The 16,990-nt window shown below is 46.4% G+C and overlaps 1 protein-coding gene across 1 annotated transcript in view; it reads left to right on the top strand.

The window, feature by feature from the left end:
- Positions 1-15,942, top strand: part of ABL1 (ABL proto-oncogene 1, non-receptor tyrosine kinase) — a 77,599-nt gene extending 61,657 nt beyond the window's left edge. Inside the window, exons 5-11 of the mRNA XM_054284278.1 lie at positions 3,535-3,619; positions 3,983-4,160; positions 6,309-6,493; positions 8,578-8,730; positions 9,367-9,456; positions 9,789-9,953; positions 12,289-15,942. Of these exons, the coding sequence (XP_054140253.1) occupies positions 3,535-3,619; positions 3,983-4,160; positions 6,309-6,493; positions 8,578-8,730; positions 9,367-9,456; positions 9,789-9,953; positions 12,289-13,988 (2,556 nt within the window). The 3' untranslated portion in view covers positions 13,989-15,942. The remainder of the gene's footprint in view (positions 1-3,534; positions 3,620-3,982; positions 4,161-6,308; positions 6,494-8,577; positions 8,731-9,366; positions 9,457-9,788; positions 9,954-12,288) is intronic.
- Positions 15,943-16,990: the final 1,048 nt, after the last annotated feature.

The following is a 16,990-nucleotide window of genomic DNA, read 5'->3' as shown; positions in this document are numbered from 1 at the left end:
CACGGATGAACCCACCAGCACAAGCTGGTGTATTAAAGAAAACTGTGGATTGTGAGTCAGTCAACATAAAATTCAAAGGCTGTGCTTCAGGGAGGCTTTACATGTTTTGATTTTCTGTCTTATGTGGCGTCCTTCCCAAAAGACAAGCTCCCTGTGTACCTGAAAGTCTTAAGCAACTGTTCACAGCTGCTTCTTATCAAAAGACACAAGAGGAGAAAAGATGGTATGCAAGCTAAGGTATATTAAAATTCATAAGTGGCTTTAATGAAGAACTGGATAATCAGTTCTGTTTCTGGCTCTGCTCCCTGATTTCTGCATCTTGGTTTCCTTGTCTCTTGAAATGCAAATAGTGCTCTGTGAGTTCATAAGGTCATTTCTTAATTCATCTATGTTTATAAAACTGTCTTGAGATCTTCTGGCACCATCTGCATGCATTGCATTTGATTGCTTAATAGGAGTTTATGCAAACTTGACACCATGTTCTCTCTCCTCGAATGGGGATGTGGTTTGGTCTTGCAGAAACAAACAGAACCGAGGGTTTAGTTTGTTTCTTTTGGGTTTTTTGCAATGGAAATTTTGAAGTGGAGAGAGCTGTGTAGACGCTTCAGTGTCAGGGGAAGAACTTTTTCTTGATTTGGGGAAAATATTTCTTCCTTGCTCTCCGAGCAGCGGCTGCCTCAGTACTTGTGGGTTGCCATGGCTGCAGAAAGTATTTTCATTTTGGCCTTCTCTGTACTCTGGAGGTTCCTGCTGCTGCTCCCGGCGGGGGAGTCCAAGTGCAGCTTGCACAGGGAGCGAGTGACATCTAGTGTTGTCCCTGCTCGGGATGCTCGGAGCGCCGCGGTGCAGGTGGGCTGGGCTGGGGCCAGGTTCAGCACAGCTGCTCACACTGAGCAGAGCTCAGCTCTGCCCTGCAGCACAGCTTGCAGTAACATCTCCCTGCTGCTGGCTGCAGCGTGAGCATTCCTGGTGCTGTCAGACTTCCCATCTTGCTCCAAGCTCAAGTTGTTGATTTCGTTCTCATCTCCCTAAAACCCGTCAACAAAGACAAGCTGCATGTTATCCCATCAAATCTGTTTGTGCAAAGGAGAAACCTTAATACAGACCATGGCTGTTTCAAATAAATAAATATTTAATGAAACACGACTAAAAGTGGTTCATAATGTGGTATGGAGCAGCGTGTTCCACTGGGGAGTGTAAGAACAACCAGGAAGAGAGTTGAGAAACACTTCAACCTGCAATTATGTACGCTAAAACCATCCTTAAAAGCAAATTTATAATCCACCTTCTTTAAATCCATTAGTCTGCTGCCTGACAGGTGGGATTATAGCTTTCTTCAAAGTTTTGGGAAACATTTTAAAATCACATTTATATCCCAGTTCTACTGGGAAAAACAAGCCTTTTGCAGTTTCTGCCCGAATCTTCAGATGACTCATTTTATTTTCCTTTGAGAGAATGTTTTTCAAAACTTTGTATGATTCTTCTTGCTCCTTCCCCCTCTACCTCAGATATCTCTAGAAGAAAGATAAAGGAGAGCGAAGACTAAAAGAGAGAGGAGGAAAAAAGTCCTCCCAGCATCTTTTTGAATAATGATGCTTTATGAACACCCATTTGTTGTTCAGTTTTCTGTCAAGTGTCTAAAGATAGCTCATGGCTGGCACAGAGCTGGAGAGGAAGAGATGGAAGCAGCACAGGCTGTTCCTCAGTGTTTAACTGGAGAGGGCAGGACCGTGTTTTGGTAATGAGATGTTGCCTGTTAAAACCCATCCCTGGCAGCTCTCTGAGTTGCACAGGGCACAGTATTTATCAGGGGCTGTTACAACAGGACACACTCTACTTGTGGTTTTGCCCCCAGATTGGACAGGAGCACAAGGCAGTGGCTGTGGGGACAGGGGGCTCTTTGACCTGCACTGGCCAAGTGCAGCCAGTTGTGACTCTGGCCATAGCTGCTTCTCCTGAGGGCCATTTAATGGCTGAGCTGCTGTGAGCTGGTCAGCTCAGCACATTTCTCACTGCTCACCTCAGCTCTGCTGCCCCTAGGACTGCTGCTGCTTTTTCTTTGGTTTTTTTTTTTTTTTTTTTCCTGCTCTCCTTTATTTTTCCCCCAGCAGAGAAGTCTGTGTTTTAAATTAGGCAGCATGTAACCCTGGTGTCCCTTAATGCCACGGCATGGCCCTGTGCTGTGCTGGGAAAATGCTGGACAGCCAGAACTGTTTTATTTCTGCCATGGTTTAGTATAGTAGGAGCTGGAAGCCAGTTTAAGCTTGGTCCTTTCCACAAGATCAGATTTTCAGAGAGGTCATTGCTACAGTGGTTCTCTGTATGTGTCCTTCCTATTAATATGGTCACTGAGAGGTAAGAAATTTCAAACTGTGGAGCAGCTATGCAAAGGACAAACCTTCCAAGGCTTGTGTAGCACGAATAAGACAAAGACATATTTAGGATAATTTTGCAACCTGGATTATTAACCCAGTTTCCTTTGCCAAAGAGAACAGTTTAAGGTTCTGCTCACAAGGACCTTTGGACTATTAGTTTTGACAGTGTGTTGAGCAAATCGCAGCTGTCAATCAAGCTAATTGGCAATGAATAGTAAATGATTGAATGGAAGAGTTGGAAAAATGTTCTCAGTGCTAAGTGCAGAGCAGGGAGCTGGCTGGATCTCACAGTGGCAGCCCACTGTTATCATTCTCACCAGCAGCAGTAAATCCTTTCCAATCCTTCCCTAAAACACTTTGTCCATGTAGCCTGTCAACATTAATCCATCATGGAAAAAAATATGGATATAGAAAGAAACATTGCTTTAGGAATAGATCTGTATTTTTGCACCACTTTGAAATGACCTTCCGGCCATTTGGGGCGTATCTCCTTCAGAAAAATAGGTCTTTTGAGCAAGATTGTATCTTCCTTGGTTTTGTGCTGTGCCAAGTGACTTTATGGTGCCCAACAGATTGGTGGTGGCACCTCTACCCAGAATGGATACGTCATGGGTCAGGCTCTGAATGCCAGAAATGAATCTGTGAAACCTTGGGTTCTCAGTCACACCAGGGCTGCCATCGGTCGTGCCTCCCTGACTGAGAGAGGGAATTTCTTGTTCCTGCCCAGTGAACACAAGGGCCTGCCTTTCAGCAGCCTCTCAAGCATTTGATTGTGGTGTATCCTTTCTTTTATGTTCATTCTTGTTCCTTTTCTGTACTTTTTATTTCATGTTATTTTTTTTTTCTGTTAGGAACAGGCTTATTTTTTCCTTTTCTGCTCCCGAGCGTTCTGTGAGAGACTATTCACAAAAGGGATATGGATTTTCTTGCCCCAGCAAGCTCAGCTAGTATGAAAATGACAAAAATATGTATTTTTAAAACCATTCAAAAAATTAATGTTTGTAACTCCCTGGCTTTGTGTTGTGGCTACAGGGAAAAATTACTGTGTGAGAACTGTGGCGTATGTTGTCAGTTTGCAGTTCTTTTTGTGTCTTCATATAAAAATCTGTTTCTCCTTTGTGTACACTGCCTTTGCCAAAGCTTTGCCATTGTTCTGCAGGAGGATACCATGGAGGTGGAAGAGTTCTTGAAAGAAGCTGCAGTAATGAAGGAGATCAAGCATCCGAACTTGGTGCAATTATTAGGTAAGTGATAAATACCAAGCAGAGGGATTTGAACTAAACCCTTGTGCAGTGATATGGATGTTAAGGAGCAGATAAGCTGCTTACCATAGCAAGGCTTTAAATACAGACACTTATTGTCTGGCAAAATTCACAATTTGTACCACTAATACATGATTTTTAATGATCTCGTCTCCCTAATGTTTAATTTGCCAGAGGCTGAAGCAGAAAATTAAGCCCCTCTATTAACCACTTCCAAGCAGAATCCATTCTTTCCACCAGCCCCATTTTCCTGCCTTCTGGAGGTAAAAATTGCCTTTTAGGATGAAACCTAAAGATTCACTGATATTCTCCAACATTCACTGTCAACTTTATGTTGTTCCCCAGGGGTGTGCACAAGGGAACCTCCTTTCTACATCATCACAGAGTTCATGACATATGGGAACCTGCTGGATTACCTGAGGGAGTGTAACAGGCAGGAGGTGAATGCTGTGGTGCTGCTGTACATGGCAACTCAGATCTCCTCAGCCATGGAGTACCTGGAGAAGAAAAACTTCATCCACAGGTAGGGAGGACAGTGAGCACCCTTGAATGTTGAGCACAGAACAATCTTGATGTATTTTCCTCCCTTTCTGTCTGTCACAGCATTGATTGGTGTCATATATTTAACACACTAGTGCAGATCTGGCACAGTCTATTAACCTGCCCAAAGGATGGGTTTTCTCTCTGGGTTTTTCTCTTGCCTTTGAAGTAGATGCAGGTGAAAGACACATCAGTACTTCTATGTTTTGGGCAAGGTCTGAAATGTGAATTTAAGCCAAAGTAATGGACTTTTAATGGGCCAGATAAGGCAGTTCCTAGTTTCTAACAGCCTTTCAAACCAGCTGCAGTTGGTGATGCTGGATGTGTGCAGGTCCCTGCAGCAGAATCACCCTCCCAGCACCGCCTCAGCCTCTGTTCTTTCGTGTTTGATTCACTTTGTTTTCCACTGCAGGGATTGTTCCATGCTATTGTCCAGATTGTGTATTCACTTTAATAAGCATTTCTACTGTCTTAAAAGTCTCGGGGACTCTGACCTTTAAAGTGTGCTGCAATTATGGCTGGAGCTTTGCGTTCCTTGTCTGCAGAAATGGGCTCCTGGCAATGTAATGACACATCCTGCACCAGGGCTCAGAGTGCCTGAGCTTTGTACAAGATGCTCTCAGTGTTGTAGCGTGACCTTTCCTGCCCAATTAACTGGAATATGGAATTAGCACGTGGGTTTTTTAATACAGACAAATATGAAGATGGTGTGTAAAGTTCTAGGTGCTCTTCTAAGCCATGAGTTGCCTTTGCTGCTTGAAAGGCCTGGTTAAATGCTGCTATCAGTCAATAAATTGAACAGTGATGCTGCCAATTAAAATTTCCAGCCTTTGATTTGCTCTGTTGAAAGGATTTTGTCCCTTCAGCCCGCAGGAAGTAAACTTTAAAAACTCCTTTGTGTGATTCTCGTTTGTTTTCTCTGCCATTCATTTCATTTCCTCTTACTTCTGATGACCCATTTATCTAAAATAAATAGTAGCTTTTTTCCTTATCAGCCACCCCCATAACCACCTACCCAATTATTTGAAGAGTGTTGTCACAATTCACATCCATGGATTCAAATGCTGTGCTCTGACCTCGTTTAATGAATCAGGAAGGAGGAGGAATTTGATTATGGAGAGGAGCTTTTATTTGGATACACATTGTAGTAATCAGCATTGATAAGAAGGTACATTCAAAAACACTGTGAAATTTAAATGGGCATCCAGTTAGATGTACTTTTTTTTTTGTTTTTAATTTATTCCAGTTGAGCAGAACAAGCAACAGAAACAGCAGTGTCTGCCTCATATCTAAAGATCTCACAGGAGCTTCCTGGTACAATCAATTTTTAGTTCAATGTGACATAATCTGGAAAAGTGTTTTTAACAAAACCTAATATTAGGAGAAATGTAGTTCTGTGCTTTACATTTTTATCCTCCTGAAGCATTTCCAAGGATGCAAAAACAGCATGTACAAGCCAGGGAAGTGGCAAATGCAACATGCACATCTCTCACCTGCCAGGGTGGGGCCAGTGGTGGAAAAAAACATGGAGAAAAAGTTAAATCTGCTTTTTGCCCAGTCCTTTAAAAATGCCAGCACTGATAGCAGAGGCTCCTGCAGGTTTGCAAAGGCCAAGTGCTGGTTGTGAACAAGTTGTGTTGTGAAAGGTGGTACACCTGGGAGGAGGAAGAGCAGGGCTGGGAACTCATCCTGGTCCTTAAGCAAGGACTGGAAAAGGAGTTCTGGAGAAAGGCTGGGGTGACTGAAGTGCTACAGAGGTGGGCAAGAAGTGAGGAATTGAAACTCAGTTTATTCAGTGCTCATCCCCAGCTATTGATAACTTGAGCACTGACATTTCTTTGAAATATTTTTATCCTGAGGGTGGCAGCTTTTATTGAAAGTGAGGGGGCTTCTTGAAGCTCTCACTTCAAATTAGAAGAAAAAAAAATTGGGATGACAGTCTTACGAAGAGGGAATGGAAAATAACTTTCCCTCTTGTGTGTGTGCATGTAACTCCAGAATTTCTGTGTAATATTTGGATCAAAATAATCACACAGGCCCAGGTTTCTTCGGGAACAGCAGGCTGCCTTGCCATTGCTAAAAGTGAGGTGGTAAAGAATTCTCATTGCCTATTTTTGCCTCTTCTTTTTAGGGACCTTGCTGCCAGGAACTGCCTTGTAGGGGAGAACCACTTGGTGAAGGTGGCAGACTTTGGCCTGAGCAGGTTAATGACGGGTGACACCTACACGGCCCACGCTGGAGCAAAATTCCCCATCAAGTGGACTGCACCAGAAAGCCTGGCCTACAACAAGTTCTCCATCAAATCCGATGTCTGGGGTAAGAATTTGCATGGGAAATTAATGCAGATGATAGTGGTTTTTTTCCAGGGCTGGGAAGTGAGGTTGTTTGGAACATTTCAGGAGGGAGCAGCAAGTTCCCTGGTTTGGGCAACGTTGTTCTGTGAGCTTGTCAGAGTGCAGGAACTGATCTCTGCTTAGTCTCAGCAGAGAATGCACACCCGATTATATATATTTGAGTTAGCAAATATGAAAAGTAAAGGGTACTGTAGTGTTTATAGAAATGTAGAAATGGGGCTGAAGTGCACCAGTGCTACTGCCTTGATGGGGTTCTGGCGCAGGATTATGAAGTGATACATTATTATATAGCCAAAAACTTTCTAACTACTTAAAATGAACCAGATTCTTAATCCTTTATGTTAAAAAAATAATTATGTGTGTATCTGTCTAGTGATAGCTCCAAGCTTGTCTTTCTGCATTTTAAAGGAATAATCTTTGGAATGAGATGAGGAGAAGCAGAGGGAAAATTTGATGACAAATGGTTATTGAAGAGCCCTGAAGTGCTGGTGATAAGAGTAGACTTAGCTAAATTGAGCTATATTGTATCAAATCTGACCACAGAAAATCTCATTGTACTTTTATCAGTACATTTCTTTGGGTTTTATATCTCTGCAATAGCTGTTGGTCAAATTCTCAAAAGTGCCCAGTGACATGAGATAGAGGTTTGTGGAATGTGGTCCCAAAGGCACTTGGAAAATGATATCCTGAGCATCTTCTATGAATAAACCAGCAGACAGTAGTGAAGCAGAGATGAAGTTTTCTGCAGTTTGGGTGAAAATGTGCAGAGAAAGGTTTTATGTTGAAGAAACTTTTAGGTGGATGGGTGATGTAAAATGTTTCGTAGATGGAGGAGGAAAAGCCAAAACAACCTCCCAAGGAGTATGTGATTGCTGACCAAGGTGTTTCTGCTGCCTTGGGTTTCCATGTGGTGTTGGCTGCTGAGTGTCTGCCACAGTCTTAGGGTGTTGCTGTACTGCTGTGGTGCCTTTCAATAACAGAGTATTTGGGTGAGGAAAGATCCCAGAGGAATATGGGGTATCTTTACTGAGGGTTAATGTAACCTCAGGGAGCAGAGTTGGGGCAGTGGACTTTGGGATCTCATCAGAGATCAGCTGTCCCCAGAGGCCAGGGCTGCTGCTGGGCACGCCAGGGTTTGGATGTTTTCACCTCACTGCCTCAAGACAGCAATCAAAGAAAATTGTGCACAGCAATGTCTAATGTAAATTGCCCTTGGTGGCGTTGCCATGTAATGTGATGTGATTTCCTTACTTATGCAGAATTGTAATCGCTTTCTCTTCAGGTTAAGAACAGAATAGGGTGACTGAACTAATTACATGCAGGTTGTTGAACTGGTGTTGGGTTTATTCTGTGTGCCTGACTCCTGGGTTAGCTGCCTGACCCCGCTGCTGACCTGCATCCCCACTGACTGCTGCCACTTGAATGCCTGTTCCAAGACCCTTTTTGTGCTCTCCCTTTTCCTATTCAGCTTTCCCTGGGCCCAAAATGTCTCACCCTCACCGTATCTCGTTGGTGGCAGCTGCTCAAACTTTCCACTCACTGCTGCCTCCCAAATTCCCCTTCCAGACCACACTGCAGCTAAACAAGGGCACCCCAAAAACACTGAGCTATTAAAATGTGCGAGTCCTCCAGGGAGAGGTTGCAAATGAGAGGAGCTGTCACACTGAGGGAGCGACTGCAGTGCAGCAGTGAAGCAGTTTCAGCTAATCCACTGTGAAGTCTCTTAATTGTGCCTCTAATAGGACTTGAAGGATCTCAAGGCGTTCAGGTTGGAGACAACTGATACATTGAAAATTAGTCTAATTCTACCCTGTCATATCGCAGGAGACTTGTCTGTGCTGACGGAGAGCCTTGTTACGCTTCTTTAACATTTAAGCTGCTGCTGAGCATGGGATCTGAGCCACCCAGGGCTGGTCTGTGTGCAGCACTGTTTAGTGACTACTCCCACTAAACATCCTCTCAAATTCAAGATGAAAACAAAGCTTATTGATTTTTTTCCTTCCTTTTTTTTTTTTTTTCTTTCTTCCCTCTTGTTCTCTACTGCAGCCTTTGGTGTTCTGCTGTGGGAAATTGCAACCTATGGTATGTCCCCTTACCCTGGGATTGACCTGTCTCAAGTCTATGAGCTGTTGGAGAAGGACTATCGTATGGAGCGTCCTGAAGGCTGTCCTGAGAAAGTTTATGAGCTCATGAGAGCATGTAAGTGTTTCTTAGCCCTGCAGATGCTGCTTTGTAGCTCTGCAAGGGTGCAATAAAAGTGCAGGGCTCTGGCTGTGTACCACAAGGCATGAGAGTCCCCTGCCAGTGTCAGGGAAGGTGCAGTGCTGTGTGAAAGTGTTTGGTTAAAACTGCTTTCTCTAGAACATGCTATGAAACCAGCTGTTCATCTCTGCTGGGAGCCCACAGGCCCAGAGGGGAGATTTGTTGTGGATCTCAATGCTTGCTTTGTCTCCTTTTTCCTGACAGCTTAAAGAAAAGCTTGTGCTCCAAGGATGGAGCAGGAGCTTCATTTGGCTTCTTGCAGGACAGACTGTGACTCTGCACTGTGGCCTTTTGGTACGTGACTCGGTGCCCTGCACTTTCCCCAGCAGTGCTCAGCACCTACTGTCACACACTGACACCAAAACCTGATTTAGGGAGTGCTGGGTGTCTGCAGCTGTCACTGAGCCAAAGTGGTTGCAGACACTCAGCACCCTGTAAATCACATTTTCATGTCAGTATTTTATCTCAGTGTATTGGAAGGGAGCTGTGATTTCTGGCTCCTGTTGGTGCAGGGCACTGAGTGAGTGTCTCCTGCTGGAGGGAAGATTTGAGTGGTGCTGTGCTTTTTTTCAGGCTGGCAGTGGAGTCCTTCTGATAGACCATCCTTTGCTGAGATCCATCAGGCCTTTGAAACGATGTTTCAGGAATCCAGCATATCTGATGGTAGGTCTGGGTCCCTGCTGGACCAGCAGTACCAGGGGTGAGGTCAGGGCTGACTGCATCCTTAACTCTGCTGTTGTTCATGGACTGCTTTGCTGTGAAACTCAGTCCTGTGTTCTGCTACCTGGTGTAAATGATGTGGAAAGCAGTTATTTGTTTACATGGGTATTTTTTCTGGGCAGCCATCTCATTTTAAAGGTCCAAATGGCTGAACTACCCCAAGGAACCTCCGTTTTGTGTTGTTCACTTTTCTTTTGTGCTAATAATTCCAAACAGAGCAATAGTTTTTTATCTCCAGTTGATTGCAGATATTGTTTTTCTTCTGTGCCTTGCAGAGGTGGAGAAGGAGCTGGGAAAGAAGGGCATGAGGAGTGTAGTGAGCAATTTCCTGCAAGCCCCAGAGTTGCCAACCAAAACACGAACATCGAGGAGAGCTGCAGAAAGCAAAGATGCCAACGAGGGCTTGGAGACTGCTCATGCTCGAGGCCAGGGGGAATGTGGTAGGTTTTAATTAAAGTCATTATTCCTTCAGGAAATACAGGGGGAAACAAAATGCACATCTAGCTGCAGGCCCTCACGTAGGCAAAGCTGTGCCTAATCACAGGTGCCATCTCGCTGTGTTTCTGGGTGACAGGCTGCTGAGTTTGCTGTCCTGGGTCCAGATCTCCTTTTATTAGTTTTTGCAAAGGTGGGCTGTTAATTCTGGAGCCAGATACACACAGCAGCTGGGAGTGTGAATCCTTAACTGGCTGAGGGACTGGTGATCTCCCTGCTGTTGCTTAGAGAAGCCCTTGGAGCTCTTTTAACTTAATGGCTGTTGCCTGCAGCTCCCCAAAGACCAGAGCCTGAGCACAGAGCTCTCTGATCATATCCTCTTCCCATTCCCTGGCAGGAGCTATCAGTGGGATCTCCCACTGCATCTGAGTGCTGGGTAATCTGCTGTGTTCGAGCCACTTTACACTACCACACTGCATAATTTAAAGCAGGGTGATAGCTTGGGTTTAGCAAGCCCCATAAGGGAGGTTTCTTCACTGTTCCATCCTACCAGATTTGTGCTTGCAGCACAGAAGTGTATTACTCTTGGCAGGCACCAAATATAATTTCAGCGAGGGACAAAGAGGTATTTACAGACTCTTCCATAAAATTAAACTTCCAATCAGTTTTTTCAGGCACTTACCTTCCATTCCGAGGTAATAAAAGCAGTGGTAAAAGGCTGAATGAGTACAGGAGATTTGTGTCTAGCTCTGTGCTGGAAAAACAAGAATGTAAAATGAAATGCAGTGGGGTTTTTTGCAGGTCCTGTTGGGGCTGCCTGTTCTGACCATTCATGAGACTGACCTCTTTTGTGTAATGTCAGATTCGCCCAGTGGTACATGTGTCAGTGACCAAAGTACATCTGGGCAGAGGGGAGGGAAAAAGGGGATTTTAAATGATGGAAAAAGAAAGTATCAGTGACTCAGGCAGGAAGGTTATTTACCATATATAGGAAATATAATTGCCTATTATTACAAGCTTTTGAAGTTAAAATAATTTCATTTAAATACTTGAGAGCTTTGAGAAATTAAAGTACAGCAGGCATAATACGATTTTAACATTATGCTGGGAATCATTTCATTCTTTACTGTGGAAGAAATTTTTTCACAATAAAGTTTTATTGCAGTTTCTCTTCCAATTGTCAGTGTTTCCATAGCAAGTCCAGCAGCTGGAAGCTGATCCTTAGTGCTAGCTGCTAGTTTTCTCTGGATTTCTGCACCTCTACTGTGTCTGTACTCAGCAGGGCCATGATCTGGCTCTTCTGGCTGTCCATGTCCCCCTGAATCCCATGGGAATGGTGCAACTGCAGTGTTCCTGTGCAAAACATGTTGTCCTCTCAAACTACACAAATATTTTCTTTTCAAATTCTCTCCCCTCAATCAAAATCCATTCCTCAGCCAAAATCCTACCCATAGCATGATGATCACCAGTTTGTGACTAAGAGGCATCCTTCCTTATGACTCTGCTTCATCTCCCTTCTTGCTGCCTAGTCAAGCTGTAAATGTATATGCTGCCCTGCAGGCATTCCTGCTTTGGATTAGAATGCCATTGGAGTGCCTGGCCTGGGAACGAGCCCCTCTGTCAGTCAAGCACAGAGACCTTCAGGACTCTCTATGAATTTATTATAAACCATTATTCATTTTTAAGTACTGCTTGTAAGTGGAGAGAGGGTCACCCCCTGGCTTCCCTCTGCAGCAGCGCTGCTGGAGGAGGCTGGCACTGCCCCTTTTCTCTGTTGCTGTACAAAGCTGAGCATCTTCCCTGTGCTACGACCTGAAGTGTCATAGCTTGATCTCCATTTCTGCTCATGAAACAATCCTTTCCATTCCCCACAAAGGATGACATCAGGAAAATGAACGAGGAGCCTGGGGATGGAGGTGGGTTATGGAGGTGCCTTATTAATTCAGAGGGTCAGCGATTCAAAAGACAGCAATTGCACAGGGACTAAAGCAAAGGCTTCTTCCTATTTATCTTCTTCACAGTGTGAAGTTTAGACAAATCTCCAGATGTGAGGAGGGGAATCTGAACACAAACATGTTGTGTTTGTATGTCACTCTTCCAGTCAGAAACCCACAGGGAAAGTAGTTTGGCAGCCACCTCAGGAATGAATGGATGCAGAATCATGGACCATGTTCAGTCTAGGCTTGAGTGTGGCTGCACTTGATTTATTTCTGCTCTGAAATTGTGTCTGTTTAGAGAACCTGCAGCTTTTGGAGGTGCTGCACTGGTTGGATCCTGTAGGAAAATAGTTTATTCTGGCTCTTTGAGCAATGCTGAGAAAACTTCCCTTTTCCCTTGCAGACCTCCTGGATCATGAACCTGCTGTTTCCCCCTTGCTCCCACGGAAGGAGAGGGTGGCCCTGGAGAGCAGTTTGAATGAAGATGAGCGGCTGCTCCCAAAAGACAAAAAGCACAACCTCTTCAGTGCTCTGATCAAGAAGAAGAAGAAAACTGCCCCCACCCCTCCAAAAAGGAGCAGCTCCTTCAGGGAGATGGACGGACACTCGGAGCGCAGGGCAGGCGGGGAGGAGGAGTGCAGGGATGCTGGAAATGGAGCTTTCATTGCTCCCTCTGCAGACACAGCTGAGCCCTCCAAGTTCCAGAGCCCCAGCAATGGGGCTGGTGTCACCAATGGGGTCGTGGCTGGCAACTCTGGGTTCTTATCCCCCCACCTACGGAAGAAGTCCAGCACGATGAGCAGCAGCCGAGGGGTGGCTGCTGAGGAGGAGAGCAGTTCCAACTCCAGCAAGCGTTTCTTGAGGTCCTGCTCAGCCTCCTGTGTGCCCCATGGAGCCAAGGACACAGAGTGGAAATCTGTGACTCTGCCTCGGGATCTGCAGTCCACGGGACGCCAGTTTGATTCCTCCACTTTCGGGGGGCACAAGAGTGAGAAGCCGGCGCTGCCTCGGAAGCGGGCGAACGAGACCAAGGCTGAAATTGCTGTCAGGGGAACAGTGACCCCTCCTCCACGGCTGCTTAAGAAGAATGAAGAGACTGCTGATGATGTGTTCAAAGATGCAGAGTCCAGCCCAGGCTCCAGCCCTCCCACCCTGACACCAAAACTTGGCCGTAGGCAGCCTGCTGCCCCTCCTTCCTCCAGCGGGCTCCACAAGGATGATGGAGTCAAATCCAGTGCCTTAGGTACCACTGTGATGATGGACCAAGGTTCTGCTGCCAAACCCAACCCTGCTGGGTTCGTGGGGGCAAGCAAAGCTTCCTCTGAGGAGCCACGCCTGAGGAGGCTCAAGCAGCCCTCGGAGTCGGCAGGGAAGGACAAAGGGAAGTTATCGAAGCTGAAACCAGCCCCTCCTCTCCCACTGTCTTCATCCTCCATTGCCAAGCCTGGGAAGGTTTCTCACAGTCCCAGCCATGAAGCAGCAGCAGATGTGGTGTCTGGGCCGAAATCCAAACAGTTGACTCAGGTTGGAGAGGCTGCAGGCAGTGATGCTGTCAAGCCAAACCAGTCAGGGGAAGGTGTGAAAAAGCTGGGGATCCCCTCTGTACCAAAGCCACAATCCTCTACAAAGCTGCTGCTGAGCACAGCAACCCCAGCTGCCTCCTCCTCGTCCGTCCCCTCTGCCCCAGGCGGGGACCAGCCGTCATCCACAGCCTTCATCCCCCTCATATCCACCCGGGTCTCGCTGAGGAAGACCCGGCAGCCCCCGGAGAGGATTGCCAGCGGCACCATCACCAAAGGGGTGGTGCTGGAGAGCACCGAGGCGCTGCGGCTCGCCATCAGCAAGAACTCTGAGCAGATGGCCAGCCACAGCGCCGTCCTGGAGGCTGGCAAGAACCTCTACACCTTCTGCGTGAGCTACGTGGACTCCATCCAGCAGATGAGGAACAAGTTTGCCTTTCGGGAGGCCATCAATAAGCTGGAGAACAACCTGAGGGAGCTGCAGATCTGCCCCGCGAGCGCTGGCGGCGGCCCCGCCGCCACCCAGGACTTCAGCAAACTGCTCAGCTCTGTGAAAGAAATCAGCGACATCGTCCAGAGGTAGCAAGAAACCAGGCTGGAAAACAAACCATGAATCAATCAATCACAATGGGCCAAAGCCAGCTGTGGAGAGAGTAAGGTGTGGACTGACAAAGGAGAGGGGTGTTGGGGTTAGGGCTGTGCCAAGGACACAGACTGTGAATGGACACCCCAGCTCCAAAGGGCAGGACTGTGTTCAGGAGGCACTTCCCACCCTCTGAACCCACATTCCCTGTGTTTCATATGCTTGTAATCGTCTTATCTGTGGAGTTCTTGCCTTGTGGACTACAAGTCTAAATGCTGATGTCACACCATGCCTTTTTATTAATATTTTATTGTTCTGGACAGACTGTTGAGACTGAAGCCAGACTGGTGGACACTGAGATGACATCCTCCTCAGGAGGACTTTGTACTGCATTTTTGTCCCCTCCTTCTGCCCCTCTGTACATGAGGATGAGTGTTTGGATAGCAATATACCCATTGCATCTCTTGGGAGAGTTTGCCCAGCACGTGGTCCTGGCCCAAGTCTGACATTTACCTGACACTAATGCAACAGATTTGGTGCTTGGGAGGGAAGGGGGGGAAATTATTAATCTAAGGTTTTTTTAATGACATAATGCTACAAGTGATGATTGCCCAAATTCTTCCTCTGATTGCACCTGCTGCCCTTGGTTTCTGTGTTTTCAGTGGCTTCTCAGTGTTGTTGAGCTCCAGTGGATTGCTTGGGCCCACAGTGTTGGAGGCAGCACCCGCTGGTGTCCCTGGAGCCTGTTTGTGGCTCTCCCTGGGCAGCAGAACAGGCCTGGAGAAGGTCAGGAGGAGGATGTGGCGCTGGTGATGGCTGACACCAACAGGGCTGGTCTTTGGGGTGGGGTCACAGAGCTTGGGCGGCTGGGAGGGTGGCAGAGGGAGGAGATGGCTCAGGGTGAGCCATCCCCATCCCGCTGTGCCTCCAGCTGCTGTTCTGGCTGAGCCTGCTCCTCTCAGTGGGTGAGAGCTGCTGGGCTGTGCCTCCATTGAGTTTCCAGCTGTTTGTTTAGTGAAGGGAGATGGAGCCTGGCCCTGCCCTCCTGCAGAGCGTTGGGGGACTGTGGTGCCTCCCTGTCTGTGCCCCTGGAACCCCCTGGCAGGAGCTCCAGTGCTCTGGGGTTGAAAGCATTCCCACCCTCATGCCAGCCTGGTTCCATCCAGCATCAAACAAGGATCTGTGAGACTGCAGACCCTTCCCTGGGGTGCATCTCCCCAGAAAACTGCCACACCATGCTGACAGCAGGACTCCAGGCCTTCCTTGCCAAGGTCCTGTGACCTTCCCAATTAATGCTGGGAACTAATTGTGACTGGTGACAATAGTGAAAGAACAAGGTTTAGTGCTATTAACAGTGCAATTTAACTCCTCTTAACAGTTCCAAACATGAGAAAAAACACATTTCCCACTTTCTGTTCCCCTGTAACTCCGTCACCCCTCTTGTGTATCTTAAACACTAATTGCCTTCAATTGTATTTTATGCTGTTCTCTTTGGAACTGTTTGTTTTGTATATGATTTCTAGTAGTTCACTCGTGTGTGTTCATGCCACTTCTCGCCCTCACAAACAGCCATGACTTAACATGTGACAAATGTTCAAAAGAAAATACACACTTCTACCACAGGCTGCCTTTAAAAATGTAAGAAAAACCCCAACCCTTGAATTGTCTCTTTCCTGGAGGTACTGTTTTTACTTTGATAACATATTGTGCCACTATATTATACATTTGTATCTCGTTATTACACACTTTTGTAGACTTGTCTTTTTTACAGTGTGTAAATAGCTCTGTCCTTCATCTCTGTGATACTTAAGGGGGTCGTTTCCCCTTTAATTTAGTCCAGTACAGATTGTTTCTGTACATGACTTCCAGTTCTTCTCTCTTTCTCTATTTCCATTTTTTTGATTTGTTTTTTATTCCAGTCTCTCTTGCGTAGTATATTTAAAAATAAATCAATGTTGAGGAAAACTGGTGTTTGTCTGTAAGTGAGGGTTTTCCAACCCAGCTGACTCCCCTTAGAATCATCCAAAATCAGGAGTTTCTTGTTTGGGTTCACTGTGACCCTTCAGCACAGTGGGATGGGCAGAGCCAGGGCAGCAGCCCCTTCCCATGTTCTTTGATCTGGCTCTGAAAAGCCAGGAGAGAAAAGAGATACACAGAGTAAGACTGTGTCATCACCTCTTCTAAATCAAAGACTTTGCTGTTGTCTTCAAGGAGATTTATATCAGAGATTTGGCTAAACTTTTCTTCTGTTAATGGTTTGCATTCTGTAATTCAGCTGCTGATGTGTTTTCCTCCTCCTCCTCTGCTCTGAAATGACCCATGAGTTTCTCTCCTCATGCAGTTCCCTCCCTCATTTCTGCTTGCCCATTCTTATTTTCTGTTTCCCTTCAGCCTTTCCAGCAAACCTCGGGGGAGGGACATTTCCAGGCACTGAGCAGCCTCTAAAATCAGCCTCTGCTTTGATTAATGAAGATGCTCAAGACTAAAAAAGGATGAGAGGAAAACAAGGGCAGGTGACAGTGTGTGGTGTCCCACAGTTCCACAGTGGTGTTTCAGGGCTGTAACCCAGTTCTTCACATTGCTAATCCCCTCAGTAAGTCCCTGGTGAAATCTGTGGGTCCTGGCTGAAGGGGAACAAGGCTGAGGGGAAACCTTGGGCTGCTGCTGGTGAGGCTGAAGAAGCTGAAGGAGAAGCAGGAGGATGCACTAGTGAATATAAAGAAAATTAATTACCTGCACTTGGCAAGGCAGAGGCACATCAGAGGGGTCTGCAGCACTCAGGGAGTTCTGGGTGGGATTGTGACCAACACCCAGGCCAAGGTTGGTGTCCAAACTTGTCCATGGTGAGTAGCTGTGGGCTGAGGGAAGATGGAGAAGCTTCACCTGCCCCAAATGCTGTCACTGCTGGTGATTTCCATCCCTGCTGGCTTAGGCACTGCTCTGTGGTGTCGTGGGAAGGCAGGGGCTGCTTGACCTGGCTGGGGAAAGCCCCTGGATCTTTG

Source organism: Melozone crissalis, unplaced genomic scaffold (assembly GCF_028551555.1).
Source record: "Melozone crissalis strain CALT ecotype California unplaced genomic scaffold, PUWL_Pcris_2 ptg000041l_1, whole genome shotgun sequence".
Classification (NCBI taxonomy): Eukaryota; Metazoa; Chordata; class Aves; order Passeriformes; family Passerellidae; genus Melozone; species Melozone crissalis.
Note: the sequence above shows the minus strand (reverse complement) of the source record. Positions and strands in the feature narration are given on the sequence as shown.